At 43.0% G+C, this 19152-nt stretch overlaps 1 protein-coding gene across 1 annotated transcript in view; it reads right to left on the reverse strand.

Annotated features, from left to right (window-relative positions):
* Positions 1-19152, reverse strand: part of ADAMTS5 (ADAM metallopeptidase with thrombospondin type 1 motif 5) — a 55325-nt gene that overhangs the window by 26615 nt on the left and 9558 nt on the right. Inside the window, exon 2 of the mRNA XM_066621292.1 lies at positions 12200-12332. Coding sequence (XP_066477389.1) covers positions 12200-12332 — 133 coding nt within the window. The remainder of the gene's footprint in view (positions 1-12199; positions 12333-19152) is intronic.

Here is a 19152-nt window from a genome sequence, read left to right on the forward strand (position 1 = left end):
CAGCTGAATCACGCTGAATTAAACCAAAAAACTGAATCCAGCAAAGGCTTACCAGGGTGAAACACAGTCATGACAAAACTAACCATTACCCTAGTATTTGAAAGATGGGGAGCTGTGCTAGGCACTAAAATCCCACTTGTTGACCATTCATTACCCTGCTCTTGGCCCTCTCATTTTGGAATCTTCAAAAGATAACTGTCCTCACACTTCCATCATCAAAAAAGCTGGAAACATCTCAAAGTGCCACATTTTGCATTACATTCTATTACCATCAGCCTTCCTTGTAAGCTGTGCAGTTGCACAACTGTACAGTTTTTCTCTTGGCACTCAAGAGGCTGGCAATGACATCATCACTGAGTGCTGCAGAGCCACCCCCATGCAGTCACTGGATGGCCCTGTGCGCTCCCCTAGAAAATTAAAGGGAATATTGGCTACTGTGCTATCAATCTGATGATGAGCACAATATACATGGTCCTCATTACAAATTCATTTCCAAGGCATTAATTTGGCAACTTTAAAATCCAGTCTGTTGCCATTTCATAGAGCCAGAATATGGGTGCACATGTTTTCCCCCACACCCACTCTAATTCAGTGGTTGGTGGATGAACCGCTTACTGCCATGAGATTGTGGTGGCTGTTATGGAGGGGAGTAGGGTACACATGCCCTGCACGCATGCATTTATGATGAGTCAGTGGATGTGTCGCCCAATCTGGCCCCAGGTGGAGGTGTGTTAGAAAAGTTTTGTTAGTGTTCCAGGAGTCCCCACTTCTTTAGTTTCCTTGGAACTGTATGGAAATTGAGAGGCAATTGTCAAATGCCTTCTTCTCCTCTTGTCTAGGCGCACATTGTGGTGACTCATAGAGTGTATACAGGAAATCTGTTATTAGGAACTCCAATCCTGCAGGACTGCTGAGAGCTGGCATTGGGCCCGGGGCAAGAGACCTGACTGGGTCCCCCTTCCTACAGTCTCCAGAATGCATTTGAGTAATAGAAGTACATAAGTACATTGAAAGTAGATTTAAAGCTGAGATGGAAAGGCAGTCCTGGATAGCCTGAGATAGGGGTACCCAGGGCTTTTTTTGTAATAGAACGCAGAGGAACAGCGTTCCAGCACCTTTTTTTTCCCCTTTCACTGAGGGAGGGATTCGAACCTCTGACCTTGTGCTCCACCTTTTTTTTTTTTTTTTGGCACTCCCGGCTCTGACCTTGTGCTCCACCTTTTTTTTTAAACTGCAGGCTAGGGAGGGATTCGAACCTCTGACCTCATGCTCCACAGCCCAGCACTCTCTCCATTGGGCTATAGGAAAGCCTGTAGCTAAAGTGCTCAGAACTAATATATAAGGTCTTGAACCCAGCTGGTGGCTATCAGCGCCTCAAGTATTAGTTCCAAACACTTTGAGTCTAAGAATTCCTATGGCTCAATTGTTAAAGTGCTGGTCTGCGGAGCCAGAGGCTAGGAATTCAAATCCCTATGAGGAAGAATTTTTTTTTTTTTAATTTTTATGTGGGGAGGTGCTCCATGGCTGCAAAATATAAAGGTTGGTGGCCAGTTGCCAAAAGGGGGGCCGGTTGAGGCTGCAAAACTCCTCAAAGTTCAGTTTAAAAACAAACAAACAAACAAACAAACAAGTAAATAAATAAATAAAAGATTAACAAGTTGTGAGTTCCTGCACCTTTTTTAAAAAATTTATTTATTTATTTATTTTTACAAAAAAAGCACTGGGGGTACCTAAAGTTATTCTGTAATAAAGTTGTTTTGTACAGTATAGTTTGTTTTGTCATGGTCTGGGCCTCCTCAAAGCCCAGGCCCTGAGGTTTTGACCCCCCCCCCACCTTCAGGTCTGCAATCCAGGTCTTCTTTGCCAATACCTGGATTGCTTTTTTCTCACCTAAAGAGGTATTTGGCCTTGGAGCAAACAGTACTTCCTTCAAAACTGCACCCTGAGAACATTTGCATGCTGAATCAGTGATAGTGCAGGCCCTGCCAGTATAAGTAGGTTATTCCCCAGTAGCAGGTCCTCGATTCTGCTTTTATCTAGGGGAAGTGACAAGAAGAATGACTGGAATCCTCTGAAAGAGGGGCAAAGGTTGGTAACCAAACAGAAGTTCTTTTCTGTTGTTCCTTAAAGTGCCATAAATTTCAAGCTACAGTCCAAAAATAAAGCGCCACAGAATGTCTCAGGGATCTGCATTACTTGGGACCATGGTATGCAAGTGTGATTGCATCCATGGAATTCAGAAACATTTAAAAACCAGACAAATGTTTCGACTCGCTAAAAGAAAACGTGGGATATCTCCTTCTCCTTTCTGTAGCAGAAATGCCTTCTCTGAAGTCAAGGGAACAAAGCGTTGTTTAACTTGAGACTGTGACTGACCCTGTAAATCTGTCTTCATGTACAGTTCCCTTGATGTAAATGAGCCTGATGTGATGAAAGGCTGCAGAAAGATTAGTGTAATGACCAAGGCATTGGACTCCAGAATCCTTGGCTCTCTGCTACAAATGTCTGATGTGATCTTGGGCATAGCATAGCCTTCCACAATAGGGTGTTTCACGAAAAACTGCATATGGAGATTAGTCAATGTCATTGTTTTTGAAAGGTGGATTTCTGATTGCAATTGCAAACTAGACATTACATGGAATGCACAACATGGCCCCATGGTTTCTATTTTTGGCCAGGAGACAGTGAAATAGGGTGAAAGCATAGGGAGGAAGGTACTTAAAAAATGTGCCCTCTACAGAGCGGATCCTGATCTTCCCCTGATGTACAAAACCCCTTTGCCCTCCTGATGTGGTCCCACTGTTAACTCTGAAAGGTCACTGTGATAGTTAATACTGTATTATAATGCTATAAACAGTGCTTTCCCCCTACATGTTTACACACAAAGTCTATCAACAACGATGCACGTATCCTTTGCCACAGTCCTGCGAACACGCAGAGGTATTCACAGCATCCACAACTTCTCCTTCAGTTGCTCCACTCATGCCCAGTTCATGCCTTGTATATATCTTTTATCTTGAGAAAGACTTGTATATTTCCCTTCTCTTTAACTAGGGCACATATCTTGAAAGATTTGGAATTGTTGACTTACAGCTGTAGTGCCCCCCCCGCCGCACCAGTCTTTTACTGTAATCCAAAGCAGGTCTGGTTACATTTAATTTCTCAACAGATTTCAAGTGTTGGGTGGTCTTAAATTTCAAAAAGCAGAATGTGGGTTGAAATCTTTGTTCCCATCTGGTCTCTGATGAAGCCCAAGTTTCCTCTGAGCCACTGTACTCATTCAGCACTCTGGTTTGCTTCTTCAGTGTTGTCTTCTATAGGACTCCTGACCACATGCAGAGCAGATGTAGTTCATTCAGTCTGTGCATCTATCTGGCTTGTGAAAGCTGCTTTCCTGCACCCATGGGACTTGTCCTAGTATTTATCTCCCTCCCATGCTCCATTCCATCACCAGTTCCTGGAGGACTCCAGGTCACTGTCTAGTAGCTCTCTTTTCTCTGCAAATACCTTAGATCATGTGTACAGTAATATTGTGAACGGGTATAGGACTATACCTTTGCCCCATCTGGGACAATCTGACCATATATCTCTGTTTTTGATAACATCATACAGACCTCTTGTCAATAGAATTAGGGTTGTTGTCAGAGAAATACAACAGTGGTCAGAAGATGCATTGGAGCAACTTTGGGATTGCTTCAGGTGTACTGATTGGACATTATTTGCAGAGGACAATATTGACATCTATACTTTGACTGTACTGTTCTATAACAAAAGCTGCATGGACACTGTCACTACCACCAGACAAATATGGGTGTTTCCTAATAATAAGCCCTGGGTCACCAGAGATGTGCGCCTTTTGAGAAGAGCCCAGAATGCTGCTTTCCATTCTGGAAACACACTACAGTACAGTGAGGCCAGAGCGAACTTAAAAAAAGGCATCAGGGATGCAAAGGCCATGTACAGGCGGAGGATTGAGCAGCATTTTGAAAGTTCGGATACCTGCCGGGTATGGCAGGGCCTGCGACAACTTACTGGGCAGAATTATAAAAATAGTCTGCCCAGCAATACTGATTCCATGGCAGAGCAGCTTAATCAGTTTTTTGGCCGGTTTGAGGAGGAGATAGCAGCCACCAACATTCCAGCTGCAGCCACTGATGGTCAGTCACTTGTCCTGCAGCCTGATGATGTGAGATGGGTTTTACAGAATATTAACGTCCGGAAAGCAGCTAGCCCAGATGGAATTCCGGGACGGGTCCTTAAAGACTACGCTGCAGAGCTGATTGAAGTTTTTACAAATATTTTCAATTTATCTCTATCACAGTGCTCTGTCCCTACTTGCTTGAAGACATCTATTATAGTGCCAGTTCCTAAGCAGACAGTAGTTGCTTCTCTCAATGATTATCGACCTGTGGCTCTAACTTCGGTAATTATGAAGTGTTTTGAGAGGCTGGTGTTGAAACATATTAAGTCTGGTCTTCCACCCACCTTGGATCCTTGTCAATTTGCATACAGGAGTAATAGGTCGACTGATGATGCCATCTCTATTGTTTTACATACAGTCCTTCGTCATTTGGAACAACGGGGTACATATGTACGGCTGTTATTTGTGGATTATAGTTCTGCTTTTAACACCGTTCTACCTAGCAGGCTGTTTTTTAAAATGACTAGTTTGGAAATGGAAAAGGTGCAAAAGAGAGCGACTAAGATGATTACGGGGCTGGGGCACCTTCCTTATGAGGAAAGGCTACGGCGTTTGGGCCTCTTCAGCCTAGAAAAGAGACGCCTGAGGGGGGACATGATTGAGACATACAAAATTATGCAGGGGATGGACAGAGTGGATAGGGAGATGCTCTTTACACTCTCACATAATACCAGAACCAGGGGACATTCACTAAAATTGAGTGTTGGGCGGGTTAGGACAGACAAAAGAAAATATTTCTTTACTCAGTGTGTGGTCGGTCTGTGGCACTCCTTGCCACAGGATGTGGTGCTTGCGTCTAGCCTAGACACCTTTAAAAGGGGATTGGACAAGTTTCTGGAGGAAAAATCCATTACGGGGTACAAGCCATGATGTGTATGCGCAACCTCCTGATTTTAGAAATGGGTTATGTCAGAATGCCAGATGCAAGGGAGGGCACCAGGATGAGGTCTCTTGTTATCTGGTGTGCTCCCTGGGGCATTTGGTGGGCCGCTGTAAGAAACAGGAAGCTGGACTGGATTGGCCTATGCCCTGATCCAGTGGGGCTGTTCTTATGTTCTTATGGCATACAGCAAGACATTTGTCTGTGGATAAAGGACTTTTTGACAAATAGGCCACAGTCAGTTAGGATGGGCTCTTTCTTCCACTCTGATATTAAATACAGGAACTCCCCAAGGCTGTGTGCTGAGCCCCTTCCTCTATTCCCTGTATACACATGATTGTACCCCATCACATAACACCAATGAAATTATAAAATTTGCAGATGATATTACAGTGGTGGGGCTTGTTAGCGGGAATGATGAGTCTGCTTATAGGAAGGCGGTACAGGCGTTGTTATTGTGGTGCAAAGAAAATAATCTCTCACTTAACATCAAAAAAACTAAAGAATTTATAATTGACTTCTGGAAAAAGAGGGGTGTACACACACCATTATACATAAATGGTGGAGAGGCAGTGGAGAGGGTTGCTGGTTTCAAATTCCTAGGTATTTATATCACAGAGGACCTCTCATGGACTATTAACACCAGCATGTTGATAAAAAAGGCACAAAAGCGGTTATATTTTCTGAGGAAGCTTGGGAGGCTAAATTTGTCACATCAGCTACTTGTGTCTTACTGTTGTTGCACCATTGAGAGTGTCCTAACCTATGATATCTTGGTATGGTACGGAAATTGCTCTGCGGGGGACAAAAAAGCTCTGCAGAGAATTATTAAGATCGTGCAGCACATCATCAACCTTCATCTACCAGCTTTGGAGAACATCTATACATCTTGCTGTCTGCAGAAGTCACATAGTATTCTGAGAGGCCCCTTCCATCCGGCTCATAAGTTCTTTGAACTATTGCCTTCAGGTAGATGACACAGAACTATTAGAGCAGCACCACACGACTCCTGAACAGTTTTTATCCCACAGCCATAATTATGTTGAATAAGGCGATATAGTTGTTACCATAGGCAGGAGGTCTGGTCTAGAGGGTTGAGCCTCCATTTGCCTGAAGATAACATCCGAAGGTCGCCAGTTCGAAGCCACCGGCACCATGCGACCTTGAAACAGCTGACAAGCTGAGCCGAGTTATTCCATCTGCTCTGAGCGTGGGAGGATGGAGGCCAGAATGCGATACCAGATCAAGAAAGTAACACCTGAATGTTGTTGTTCTTGTAAGATAGAACATTCTTTCAAATTGTAAAAATCCCTACGGGATTTAAATTGCCTGCCCATGTAAACCGCCTTGAATAAAGTTCGAGGAGAAATCTGAGGACCTAGAAAGGCGGTATAGAAATACCTGTATTATTATTATTATTATATTACCATGCTCCTGGGCATTATGGTCTGTTATACTGTTTTCATATTATGATGCATGTCGTATAGAATGTGTGGGTGAGTGTGTAGAGTGTGATTGTTGGCATTGTAGTATATATTTATGCTTGTATCTCAAAGGTGCATAAATCTTGTTGTGCTGTAGCACAATGACAATAAAGTTACTACTACTACTACTACTACTACTACTGCTACTACTACTTCTTCTTCTTCTTCCACTGGTTGGCCTTGGCCCTTCTATTGGTCAGAGAGTTGGATGTTACAGGATTGATTTCTGTAACAGTAGCAATAGTCTTAGCCAGGATTAGGAAAAGAAAAATACCTGTGAGAAGAAGGCCATGATGCTCATTACAAGCTTTTTAAAGAGAAATAGCTGTGGTGTACATGTGGCAAAAAATTCTGCAGTGACAATTGCCTGAGCCACACAAATGTGGGGCATTTTAGAGCAGCTTCTATGTGGCAACTATAATATGCGCATCAACCATTAGTATCTTTTGGACACAGCCTTCAAATCTGTAGTATCTCGTAGATAGATGCATGGGCTTTTGCAGGGAAAACAGCAGTGACAGCACAAGGGGGTAACACTACTGAGCTGCCTCGGACAGCACAGCAGCTTCAGCTGACCTTATCATTGGGGCAGGTAGTCAGTCTATGGATCACATGGAATTAAAAGCAATGAAAGCTAATTTTAATACTTTCCAGCATCTTAGTTAGAGCTGAAATGAAATTTCAGTAGGTTCACTTTTGGCTTGGATGTTGTCTTTTCAAGGAAATAGGAAGTTCTACAAAAATGTCCATTCTGGCCCACTAGTATTTTCAGGTTTTTGTTTTAGATATGCTATTAAAAAGTACTGCAAAGCTATCCACATGACAGTCTATATTTACACCTTCTCTCACTTGCCACACCACAGCTAGGTGCTCTGTACAAATAAATACATTAAAAAAGCCAACTTCTTCAAAAGCCTTATGAATGAATACACTGGGTTGTAGAGAGACCCTTTGTAATTTTTTTTTAAAAGATGCTCACACTAATAGAGCAAGCCTACACATATTTGCTCAGAAACAAGTCCCATTCTGATCAATGGGGATTACTCCCAGGTAAGTGTGTATAGGACTGCAGCCTGCGTATCAATTTTGCAAATGCTTGGTTGCATCTATATAAGTTTATATGTACAAATTTGGGATTTAACTCTTCTGTGCTCTATCTGTATTTAAAACAAATTGACTGTGCTTTTGAAAGAGTCAAAAATAAGATAGGACTTTAGGAAAAAATGAAAGATAGGCACAAAAAGCTATAGGGAAAATTAAGTTTTAGTACTCCAAAGACAGAAAAAAGTAGAGTTGAAAAAAAGTGTTCTTCAAAGATAGTTTCTCTCAAGGAGCCACGCTGAAGAAGAAACAGGCCTGTATGTATGTGAATGAATTTGATTTGCCATGTGAATCTCTCACTAAAGACAGATTTGTGTGTGGTCCTTGCCAAATAACAAACAGGTTAATGACTAAGTGGGACTGGTATTTTTGTGCTTTAATCATGCACAATGAGCAAATAGTAGAATAGATAACATCTCTGTAAAGCAGGATTGAGTACTGTATACCAAAAAAACAACTGCCCAACTAATGGACTAAACTTGTTTCAGAAAACTAAATTAGACCAAGTCTGGGAGCAAATACTTTTATGTGGCTAATATCTCATCTTCCTTTTAACCTTCATTGGACTATGTGATGAAAGCCTCAGACAACTACTCCTCATGTGATATCTGCGGTCATCACATGAACAAGAAGGTTGTTTGAATCCACCAAAACAGAAATGCAGAAGCCATTTCAGAGAAATCGCATTATCAGCATTCTGTATATAGGTGCTTGTGACTTGAACACACCATCACACCAGATGCACAGTTGGGAAGAAGCAACTGTAAACTCAAACTTCTAAAGTCTTTTAGGCTACCTAGTCCAACCCCTCTGCTCACAGCAGGAAACCCAGAGCAAGGACATCCCCAACAGATGGTAGTCCAGCCTCTGCTTGAGAACTGTCAGAGAGAGAGAGAGAGAGAGAGAGAGAGAGAGAGCGTCTCCTTTTAAATTGTCCCATGGGAACATCCCTGTGTTTTCATTTCCTGTTCTGTTTCCTAAGGGCAATAAACTACTTATAGATCTATGATATACATAGATCATCATCCCATTTCATAATGGACCTATAAATAGTAGGATCAATATGGTTGTTTCTAAACTCTGCCAGTGCCTCACAATCCCCTTTTGCAGGAAAGACAGTCATGAGATTGCACTGATCTGCCTGATGTCATTGACTGGGGAATCTGTTAGGAGTAATTAGTGCTTTGACCTTCTCCCTGTTCTCCTTGTTCTTTCACTTTCTCCCTGATCTTTCTCTTGCTGGCCTGATACTCTCAAGAGAGCTATAAAGGTGTACTTAGACAGAGAAGAACGGGCAATTGCAACAGTTTTGCATGGGATATCAGAACCGCTCAGTCAAAAAAACTTCTGCAGTGCCAGTGATCAGCAATGCTCTGGAACATGTGAAATAATTAAAAAAAAAACTTAAAACAGCTCCAGTGAATATGTGCTGACTGCATTTCCCTCACAACAGAGTGACACTTTACACATCAGAGACTGGAGAGCAGAGTGTTCAAGTCAGAGTATATGGTACCTCTCATTTTAGAACTTTATTGCTCACTAGTTCACTGGCACTGAAGGCCAGGAACCTGAATCTAGGACCATCATTGCCAGAGTGACCTTCCATATTAGTGAACTGTTAGAGACAGTTTGAGGAGGTTCAAATGATCCATTACAAGAGCTGGGGAGGCTCGACACCAAGTTATTGCTATTATATTTTCCAAAACCCTCTTGCCTAGAATACCTCATTTGCTTAACAGCATCTGATGCCACAACTGCAGAGCAACTAACAAAATCCGTAGTTTCAAGATTTTGTGACTTTCCTCTCTTTATGTTCAGTGAAAGAATATGAAGCTCAACAGTCTTGCATCCTACCTGCTAGCTGTTCGAAAGCTGAACTGGTGCAATGATACTCCCAAAGCAAACTTTACTTTGGTTTGGCATGAGGTACAAGGCACATCAGGAGTTGGCAGTCTCTGAAAGTTCCCTTCGCCTTGTTATTCCCTTCCAAGAATGTAAAGAAAAAAAAAGTTGTTTTCCATTTTTGAAATTGCTGTTCGCCCTGCACAGCTAATGGTCCTCATGGAAAACAGACCTTTCGTGACCGTGACCATGTTAACATGCACAGCAAGCCAAGACCTAAAATAAACTGCCCACGTTGTTGGTAAATTGGGACCCACGAGTCTCACTGCGGCTGTTACCCGGGGAACAAGAATCACCCCATTTTCTCTCATGAAGAATGTCTAGCTGTCATGAAGGACCCTGGTGAAATGAAGGTTGATTCTGGAACATTCTTCGTACCTCCTCCTGCATTTAGCAGCTCAGCATAAAATCAGAACTGTCATTTAAATGTACACCCAGCTGTTCCCTGGCTAAACCCTGGATGGATCGTCTTCCTGTTGAATAAAGGCTTCAACGTTTGTGGGTTTTTTAGTGAGGGAAGAAAAGGTCACTCAGGGCATACATGGCAGATGTTTATGAAGCCGTTACTGCTGTGGAAATAGTCCATTGAAACATACTGGTCCCTTGCCCTTAACCTACAAAATCTCAGGGTCATCATCTTAGATGGCAGGTAGTGGGTTAAGAACAAGCAATCTGAATTTCTGTACTTTATCACACAAGATGGAATCAGTCAGTGAACTTAATGCCCACAGCAATATTGCCACAGTTTCAACACCACTAGCTTGCAATATAGACTGTGTAGTACACATTCCTCGCACTAAGTGCTCGAAAAACAAACTATTCCATTTGCACAGGTGCATTGCTGCAACTGGCTTGAACTTCTTGTCAGCATTCATTAGGTACCCAGCCTCAAGCTGCAATATTCTCCCTCCTTGATGCTGTGCACTTTCAGTGAATTTGGGTGGACCGTCTTTAGACTGAGTGGGATGGCATGAGTAATTATCAAATGACAGAAGCCACAAACCACAGGTCAAACTAGAGGCCTGCAGTGTAGTATCTAATATCATTGTGTTTGTGTGTGAGAAAGTCTAGGGCATAGCTGCTTGAAGTTGCAAGAAGTTGATAGAATAATGGACACAGAGTACAGCATGCTTTCTTGCCATCTCCTGTCTTTCTCAGAACCCATCCTGCAGATCTCCCTATGTGGGACTCCCACTCATACAGGCCCCTATCTTGGGCTCTAATTCCATGTGGACTTAGTGAAAACAAGTAAGGCATGCCATGGCAACAGGCTCCTCCTCTTAAACTGCCATGAAGGCTACCCATATGGTGGATGACTGTGCTGGAAATAGCCCACCCGATGCCCTGCTTCTTGTTGATTTGTGTATGTTCACATGGAGTGTGTACCTCCAGCCTACATGACAAGTAGTGAAGGAAAGAGAGTGCTGCATTAGGCAATATGCTATCTCCTCCATTCTACAATTCCCAAGTGGCATTGTGAAAACGCACAAGCATCTTTCCCTAAAATGAACCATATAGTGCAAAATAAATTATCAGCTCAATCTCACTTCACTCTCATTATGATATACTTTTTTAAAATTTGCAATTGACAATTGCTCATACACACACATGCGATCTCCCTATGGCATATATACCAGGTGGCAATGTCAATATTGGAATAACTCCATGTTACTTTGGATATTAGAAGAGTTAAACTTGTTGCCAAAGCCTGCTGTTAAACCCTGCAGATGCTGATATGGGTGGAAGTCTACGGGACCACCCAGCCAAACACTGTTCTAAACAGAGCACATACAAAAATACACATACACGAAATGGTGCAAATGCAATATTGTGCTCAAACTGCCCTAGAAATGAAATTGTCAAAGGGGTCAGCTTTTAGAAATGCAGATTTTGTGTCAGTTTTCTCTTTAGTTAGAAAATGTAACATGGGCTGCAATTATTTCTGGAGCATTAATATACTGTCACCTATGTTGTAATACATGCAATGAAAGAAAATATGTACTTGCTGATGAAAGTTTCTGTCAGCTCCTTTGAGACAAATAAATAATGCTGTTTAAGTGCCTGTTAGGTGCCTATTTTGTAACTCTGGAAATCTCTGCTAATCTGATTAGAACTTCATTGCCATTCACATTTACCTTGCTTGTAATACAACGCAGTGTGACCCTGTGTAAATAGCACTCCCTTTTACTACAATTTCTGATTACCCAGTTATTCCCGACCTACTGCTGGCCCTTCAGAGGACTGAAGTGGTATAATATACACTGCAAGCTACTTCTATGACATGCATACACATATATAGAAAGCTGTTTACCACCAACTGTGCTTAAGACTTCACAGATGTAACCATCACGTCCTAGGAAGGGACAAGGACAGACAGTAGCAGCCCTGCAATCTCTAGTCCAGCCATCGCTAAAAAGTGACACTGTCAGAAAGGAAACACCTATGGTGCACCTCCAATTGCCTTCTGATCCCTTATTAGTTAACCCCAAAGTGCATATATACACAGCTTTAATCCCCAAGTGTATATCTGAACCAAGGGAAAATCTGGAATTACTTGTAAAGTATTTTGGTAACTAATGCAGCTGTTACAAGTGTTGTATTTGGCAAGGGAACAAAAAACGCACTGCATACCAATTTCGTGAGCCACTGTAAAAGCCGCATGGAGGCCGTCATCTTCAATCACTGCACAGCTGCGCTCCGGAGAGCATATGGTTCCAACGTCAGCCATTCCCAGAGTATCACATGAATGATGCCCACATAAATCCTGCCAAGGAAGGAAAGGAAAAGAAAGCACTGGAGTCAATTTTTACACCCACAGGCAATGACAGCTTTGAGATGCAGGCTCTTTGCAAACAGCAAGATACGGCTGATGATAATAGCCATTGCAAAGATGGCGATGACAAAGACCACAATGATAACAAGGAGAACTTATCGCCTGAGGAGCTCAGAGCCCAAACCAACAACTGTGAGACTTGGCCCGTCTCTAAAATTCACTGAGTGTTGATAATTCACAGACTGGGGGCCCAATCCTACTCAGTGCCAGCGCTGAGCTTCAGTTCTGGTACTGGGTGTCACAAACGTCCCATAAGGCACATTCATGGCACTTGGACATGAGGGGCCACTGGTGCTGGGTCAGCGCCAGTCAGTGCTGAGCCTCAGTGCCATGTCAAGGGCCAGCGGAGAGTAGTTTTGGGGTGGAGAGGAGGAGGGAAGTGGGTGGAATGCGGTGGGGGAAGGGCGGGGGTGGGAGAGGAACCAAGGCAGGTGGGACTGGCTGAAAAGCCTGACACAGAGCTCCTCCAGTCTGCACTGGCAAAATAGCCAGCACAGACTGGAGGAGACCCATTGCTGGTTCTGCACCCTTACTTGGGGGAAGGTTACAAAAGTCCCCTTCCCCCAAGGAGACCTCTGGAGGCTTTGGCAATGCTGCTGGATGCAGTGGCAGCCATTTTGGTGCCACTGCATCCAGCGGAGCCATCGGTTTCAAGATTGGGCTGTAATTCTCTGATTTAGAAATACCTTTTCTAAAAGTCTGAGGTTGACTTTTCTAAGACGCTTCAGAGACACATCATGGCTGAGAAGTCTTTAGTGTTGGCCATTTTCTAGTACGCTTTTTTGGATCTGAAAAATCTCCTTTTTGGGCTCAGACCCTCTGACCAAGACAGTGTATCGTCAGTGTTGAGGGTAAGTTTTGAACCATTTATGTATATAACACCCTAAACCAGTATTTCTTAAACTGTGGGTCACGAACCAATTTCAGGTGGGTCCCATTCATTTCATGATTTTATTTTTAGTATTTTAGACTTGATGCTACCATGATATGTGACCATATTTAAGGAAATGTTACAGATCTGTACTTTTAACAGGCTACTATGTATATGCTTTTAACAATGATAGTAAATGGGACTTACTCCTGGGTAAGTGTGGGTAGGATTGCAGCCTAGGATTGTTAAAAATTTTCCTGCTTGATGATGTCACTCGTGGTCATGGCATCGATTCTGGTGGGTTCCTGACAGATTCTCATTCTAAAAAAGTTTGTGAACCACTAAATGATTTTCAGAGCCTCTCCTATGCAGAATTTCAAGTTTGCTAGCGGCCTATTCTCCTACCTTTTCTTCCTAACTGCCAAGCAGGTTTTATGTTCTATTGGGAATTTGATCCCTGTTGCTTCAATATAAATTAACATCTACTTTTATCAGAATGACCAGTCAGATCCTCAGCTCACAACAGCTTTGGTAAATTGATTCAGGTGGTACATTTAGATATTATGGAATTTTCTACTCCAATCATTCAGCTGTGTGTTAGAAGCCTTTGTAGAGGGCACCTGCTTGCTCAGACAGCAGCCAAGGCTGGCCCATCCATGAAGCCAGGGGTGCCCAAACCCCGGCCCTGCGGCCACTTGCGGCCCTTGAGGACTCCCAATGCAACCCTCAGGGAGCCCCCAATCTCCAATGTTGCTCTGTCCCTCTAGAGATTTGTTGGAGCCTGCATTGGCCCGACGCAACTGCTTTCAGTGTTAGAGCGACTGTTTGACCTCTTGCGTGAGCTGTGGGATGAGAGCTCCCTCCACTGCTTGTTGCTTCACATCTGTGATGCAGCAGTGGCAGCAAAGGAAAGGCTGGCCTTGCTTTGCGTAAGGCCTTTTATAGGCCTTGAGCTATTGCAAGACCTTCATTCATTCATATAAGTTCCATCTCTAATATATTCATTTATGTAAATTTATTCAAATTTGAAATGTAAATTAATTTTTTTTTTCGGCCCCTGACACAGTGTCAGAGAGATGATGTGATCCTCCTGAGAAAAATTTTGGACACCCCTGGATGAGGCCAACTGGAAAAGCTGCCTCAGGCAGCAGACTGGTGATAGGGTGCCCAACTCCCCCCCCCCGCACGTGTCTCCAGTGGGGAAAGCAGAAGTTTGCACAACGTCTGGTATGGGCAGGGGCAGCATTTATCATACTGTCTCATTCGCCAGAAGGTCTTGGGCCAGGCATGACAGCAACTAAGAGCCCAATCCTAGGCTGCCCTGGCGCTCAGAGAGCAGCCGAGCCGAAATCGCTGCTGCTGTATCCTGTTGGCCCAGGGCAACCACCAGAGTCTATTCCGGATAAGGGAACAGTTGTAGGTAAAGTTAGGCAAAGCTGCTGCAGCCCCAATGGGTCTCTTTGGAGCTGCACTAGCTATTTTGCTGGCGTAGAACCAAGGAGGCTCATGTAGGCTCAGGAAGGAGCATAGGATATGGCGGCAGAGTCTGCTGCTGTCTCCACCCCCACCCTGGCCAATCCTCCTTCCAACCTGCCCTCCCCCGCTCAGTCCCGTCCTCCCCCAACCCTCCCCCAGTCCTAAAAAGCCTCTTCGCTGCCTAGTAGAGACGCTTACTGCCGGTTGCTTCCAGGACGGGTTCTCTTGGTACTGAGGTCCAACCCAGTGGGCTTACCACTGGTGCAGAAGTGCCTTATAGTATTTTTGCAACAGTAGTTGCTTGTGCAGCAGAGGATGAGGCCCTTAAAGGTGAAATAGAGCTGATAATCTCATATGGTACAGGATTTATGCTGAGTTTTATTACTAATGCATTCCAACCAAAGGTACTAGACATTATGCAGATAAATTATGAGGAGATTAGATTTTCAGACCAGAAACTACACCTGCCCTTTTGCAAGGTTTCAATGCTCAATTCCATTTTTCATACACAATCTGGATTAAATGTTCCTCAACATAAGGAAAGGTTTCCTGCCGAGAGTATCATTAGCAGTTTGTGAGATCACCTACTGCTTGTGGCTGTTACGTATTCTGTACAGCATACATACCTATAAAAATACATATACATGCATCATAATCCAAAGCTCTATTGGTCCTGGTTAGGCTCACAGTTCAATGCATCAGAAGGGCTGAACCCATTCACTTCAAAGGAAGAGTATGTTCTACACATGCAAAGCATCTGCATGTGTACTACCTGCCATTAAAATAAATGGGAAAGGTCCTGATGATAAAGTTAACTGTACATATTAGAAAGGTTTAGGACTGCAAATGCGACCAAATCATCATTAAAAACAGCACCTGTGAAAACAATTCAGATGCTCCCTAGGAATAATTTCAGTCATGCACATTCTATAGTACAGAAAAGATATGGTTAAACGCAAGTGCCTTTTCAATAATGCTGTTTATATAAGAAACTAGCCAGAAAATCTATCAGCATGATGCCTTACTCCTCCAAATCCCATATTTCCCTGTTTCACTCAAAGATTCCTTTTAGAAATACAACATACCACTTCCATGAAAATTGTATGCATAAACTAACAATATTATTAATATCCTATAGCGACTTGTAACCACATATATTTAACCTCTTACTCATAACTTTCTGGTAAAATTTAAACATATTAAATTTAAAATAACCCATCTTAAACTACTGTTGTTTTACAGGGTGTGTTTCAGGGAGAGAGAGAGAGAATTAAAGACCTTGCATAATTTGTGAAATGAACAGAATATTGCTGAGTTCATGAAATATCCAACTATCTACTTATGGAAGCATGCCATTTCACTGCCTCATTCACAAAATTAGGCCTCCATCTAACTTGAAAACTTGCATGAATTAGACAGGAGCACTGCAAGTTTCATGACTAAGGCAGACTAATCATGTATTAGGCAAAGAACTTGATTATTTCACAAAACCAGGAACAGTCTGCTTAGTTCATGAATGCATGTATTTTTGTGACCGTATATTTGTGGTATTTAAATGCCTGCAATGGTTGAAATATAGGCTGACCAATGAGCCAATCGATAACACAGCACAGGAGCAAAGAACTGACCCCTACTCCAGGTAACTTACTATTGCAATCCTTCAGAAGGCTTCCTCTGGTGTATCTTTTCCCCTTACTTATTTGCAATCAACATACTCATCTCTGTGTGAGACAATAAAACTCCAGAAACTTGCCTGTTCTCAAAGAACAAGGGAGAGTTAAAGAGAAAGAAGATAGGCTACAGGAAGTGGGTCTGGTAGCACAAACACAAACCATTTCACTAATGTCATTGAGAGGCTGATCTTCGATAAGGAGGTTAGATCTGTGATAACTCAGTAATATGAGGTACAAATACAAGCTCTTCCTGTATACATATACAAGCTCTTGCCTGTGATGACATGGAACATTCTGCATATTTGATAGAGTCTCATGCATGGAGTATACCTTCTTTAGAAGTGAATGAGTCAAGGCTCTGCTCATACGGAGTCATGGGCAACCTGATCACAACTAGGTCCTCTTAAGAATTAGAAATTAGCTTAAAAATAGAAAAGAGAAGGTAGGAGGAGTTAACATATCTTATAGTACAAGCCTATGGATGTCTACTCAGAAGTAAATTTTATCAAGTTCAATGGGGCTCACTCCTAGGAAAGTGTGTTTATAGGATTGCAGCCTCAGAATAGAGGAAACTCCCATTGAACACAATGAGGCTGGCTTCTGAGTAAACATGTTTAGGACTGTGCTGCAAGTGGGTTGGAGCTTTCCTATTGAGAAAACTTCTGGGGCTAGAGAAAAGAGATAACTAAAGTGGGACATGGTAGAGGTTATAAAACGATGTACATGTTGAGCAAATTGACAGTAATATTTCTTCCTCTCTCGTAAACCAAAACTCAATGATATTTATTTACAGAAGATTCAGGATAGAAAAAGAAAGCTTCACACATAATTAACTTATAGACTTCATTGATTATGGCTAACTGCATGGATGAAGATTAACAACCCAATCTTAGTCATGTCTACTCAGAGGTAAGTCCCACTGAGTTTGGTGGTGCTTACTCCCTAGTAAGTGTGCTTAGGCTTGCAACCTAAGTCTATCAATAGCTACTAGTCATGATTAATAAAATGGAACACCAGGTTCAGTTGTACTATATTAGCTGCTTCTTTAAAGCTAAACCAATTACATGAAAGTTGGCCAAATCATAAAGTCTTATTGTAGCCTCTTCATTCACACATCATCTATGGAGGAGTAAGAGAAGAGTTAGACAGCACATTGGCAGTTTATCTGAAAAACCAACTATCCAGTCATTTTTGATACTTCCCAAGCCATTTGGATAAAGAGCAGCCACCTTAAAAGAAAGATTCCAGTGGCTGGCATGTCAGTTTGTTATTGTTCCAAAGGAGCTGGATCAAAAGGAAGTCACTGTGTAGGAAGCAAACAATATATATGGATACTGAAGGCTTGGATGGATACTGAAGGCTAACTACTGACTTAGGAGAAATGAGAAGAACATGAGAAAAAACAGTAACTAATCTGAGACCTCATCAGAGGTCACAGTATTTTACTTTTTCACATTCTGAAATAAAACATTGTAAGTTTTGCTTATTGAGATATGACACTTTCTAAAGGGGAGGTGTCTCTGTTCTCAAATCAACCACTGAAATATCAAAACACATCTTAGAGACAATCTGCATATTACACAGGGCAAGGTGGTAAGCAGAGATGGTTGAACTCTGAACTGTTCCACTTAAATCATGTCTTAGAATGTTTTCCCCATGCCCAAAATCTTCACTGGAAGTAGTAAATGAGAACATGGGAGGGAATGTTCAGCACAGACCTCTCTCTGATTTAATTTATTACATCAGGATTACATGAAGGACTTCTCTCCATTTATTACATGAAGGATTTTTTGTTTTTGTACAGGGCAGAATTCAGAAATATGATTTCTCACCAAGGGCTGGCCCATCCATGAAGGCAACTGAAGTGGTTGCCTCAGGCAGCAGATTGGTGAAGGGCCACCTTCTCTGTCCACCTACTGCCTCAGGCATCAGGAGGTATTGGGCTGGTCCTGTACCCACCTATAGAACGACAGACATGTCCTTAACCCTAGTTTGGTGTGGCCTCTACATTGAGCCATAGTATTTGTGTTACACCATGCAAATCCCAACTTTTGGTTATGAAGGAGGCATCACTCTAGCTAGTGTGCAGAACTGCAGCTAGAGTGATGTCTCCTTTCATAACCTGATGATACAAGCGTGGAAAGGTAGAGTGGAGCTCCCAGAGTCCAACATTCTGTCCCATGTTTGGCTCTCAGCTGGAGTACTAGCCCCTATTCTGAGGTAAACTTCATGCTCCAAGTTTTGACCATTTAGATTTTCCTAGTAACCAGAGTACCTGGGTCTGTATGTATGCCCAACGCTACCTTTCTAGATAAAGGAAATGTAACATGACAATCTGATACTTCTGTGATTTGAGTGATGTAGGGCACAATGCTAAGCGTGCCCTGGGCCAGCACAAGTCCCTTGCGCCAGCCCAGGAGGGTCACAAATGTGCCATAAGCATGCTTGTGCCTCCTCGTGTGTCGGTGGGCTGGCGCAGGGATGCATGCTGACCCACGGAGGTTGCATCCAGCTTCCACATGGAGGCAGAGAGGTAAGGCTGTGTCAGCTGAGCTCAGCCGATGCAGGGGTCTGGGAAGGGTGGGGAGGAGGCAGGACAGAGGCGTTCTGGGGCAGGGCAGGGTGGGCAGAGGGCATTCCAGGGGGCATGTGGGGAACAAGCGGCAGGGCTGGGACCTGGCAGTTATGCTGAATCCCAACCCCATTCCCTGAGCAGCACGGAGAGGCTCTA

Source organism: Tiliqua scincoides, chromosome 3 (assembly GCF_035046505.1).
Source record: "Tiliqua scincoides isolate rTilSci1 chromosome 3, rTilSci1.hap2, whole genome shotgun sequence".
In the NCBI taxonomy this organism is placed as follows: Eukaryota; Metazoa; Chordata; class Lepidosauria; order Squamata; family Scincidae; genus Tiliqua; species Tiliqua scincoides.